This window comes from Mandrillus leucophaeus, unplaced genomic scaffold, assembly GCF_000951045.1.
Source record: "Mandrillus leucophaeus isolate KB7577 unplaced genomic scaffold, Mleu.le_1.0 Scaffold83, whole genome shotgun sequence".
Classification (NCBI taxonomy): domain Eukaryota; kingdom Metazoa; phylum Chordata; class Mammalia; order Primates; family Cercopithecidae; genus Mandrillus; species Mandrillus leucophaeus.
In genome coordinates, this window is record NW_012109030.1 from 4,632,663 (window position 1) to 4,634,211 (window position 1,549).

The 1,549-nt window shown below is 47.6% G+C and overlaps 1 protein-coding gene across 1 annotated transcript in view; it reads left to right on the forward strand.

Annotated features, from left to right (window-relative positions):
* PHYH (phytanoyl-CoA 2-hydroxylase) overlaps window positions 1–1,549 on the forward strand; it is a 27,383-nt gene that overhangs the window by 9,099 nt on the left and 16,735 nt on the right. Inside the window, exon 5 of the mRNA XM_011968137.1 lies at window positions 639–820. Within this exon, the coding sequence (XP_011823527.1) occupies window positions 639–820 (182 nt within the window). The remainder of the gene's footprint in view (window positions 1–638; window positions 821–1,549) is intronic.

Sequence of the window (1,549 nt, forward strand, 5' to 3'; positions counted from 1 at the left end):
GTGCCCAATCCAGAGTGGCAAAAGAATAAAGCACAACGGAGATGATGATGTTGTACCACCTGCTGGAAAATAGTGTGCATATGTACTGAGCTACCAGCAACCCAGAAGAAGGGAGTGCAGGGCTTGAAGATGTGGAGTCACTGTGTTGATTTCCAATTTGATGTTTATCTCTCCGGGGCTGATTTTCTCTAGCATTATTTCATTTGGTTCTTATGAGGACAGGTCATTGTTTTTTCAGGCAAAGGATAAGAATTCTGAGACGAGCATTTTTTTTGTTTTTTGTTTTTTGTTTTTTTTTTTTTTTTGAGACAGGGACTTGCTCTCTGTCACCCAGGCTATAATGCAGTGGTAAAATCACAGCTTACTGCAGCCTCGACCTCCAGGCTCAGTGATACACCCACCTCAGCCTCCCAAGTAGCTGCGACTACAGGTGCATGCCACCATGCTCAGTTAGTTTTTTTTGTTGTTGTTTTGTTTTGTTTTTTCCTGTAGAAACAGAGTCTCACTATGTTTCCCGGGATGGTTTTGAACTCTCAGGCTCAAGCAATCCATTTGCCTCAGTCTCCCAAAGTGCTGGGGTTACAGGCGTGAGCCACTGCACCCGGCCTCGAGCATCCTTTAATAGATTTTCTTTGCAGGCAAGAAGACGTCCCGTCATCCCCTGCACCAGGACCTGCACTATTTCCCCTTCAGGCCCAGCAATCTCATCGTTTGTGCCTGGACGGCAATGGAGCACATCGACCGGAACAATGGTTGTCTGGTTGTGCTCCCAGGAACACACAAGGGCTCCCTGAAGCCTCACGATTACCCCAAGTGGGAGGTAGGTCTGCCTGGCGGCTGAGTCTTGATCCGAATCTCCTTCGCGGTTTCTGTTTCACATCAGTATCTATAAAGACCTTACAAATGAGATGGCATTTCCTTTCTGAGCAAAACACTGTCCTAAGATTTGCAGTGAGGATCAGAGAAAGTTCAAGGACGTCAGAGAAAACATTCATCACACCTATTTTTTTCAACCCATCCTTTTTTTTTTTTTTTGAGACAGTGTCTTGTTCAATTCTGCAACCTCCACCTCCCAGGTTCAAGCCATCCTCCTGCCTCAGTCTCCCCAGTAGCTGGTACTACGGGTGTGCACCACCACGCCCAGCTAATTTTTGTATTTTTAGTAGAGGCGGGGTTTTGCCATGTTAGCCAGGTTGGTCTCGAACTCCTGGCCTCAGGTGATCGTTCGCCTCGGCCTCCCAAAGTGCTGGGACTAAAGCCATGGGCCACTGTACCTGGCCTCAACACGTGTTTGAAAGCCAGCCAAGGGGTGCTTGGGTAGCTACTGTATAGGATCCGAGATTGTAAAGCCTAGCTGCGGAGGTAAGACATAAACCCTTCGACCCCAGATGTGTATGGTAGACACCAAGCCAGTCTTACTCACTAACTGATGGCTTTTAAGAGTAAGGAAGGAGAGATTATCTACTTTGAACTGCAGAGACCAGCAAAGGATCTGGGGAGGCTGGTGTTTGACCTGAGTGTTGCAGGACAGGGTACATTGTCCCATAGG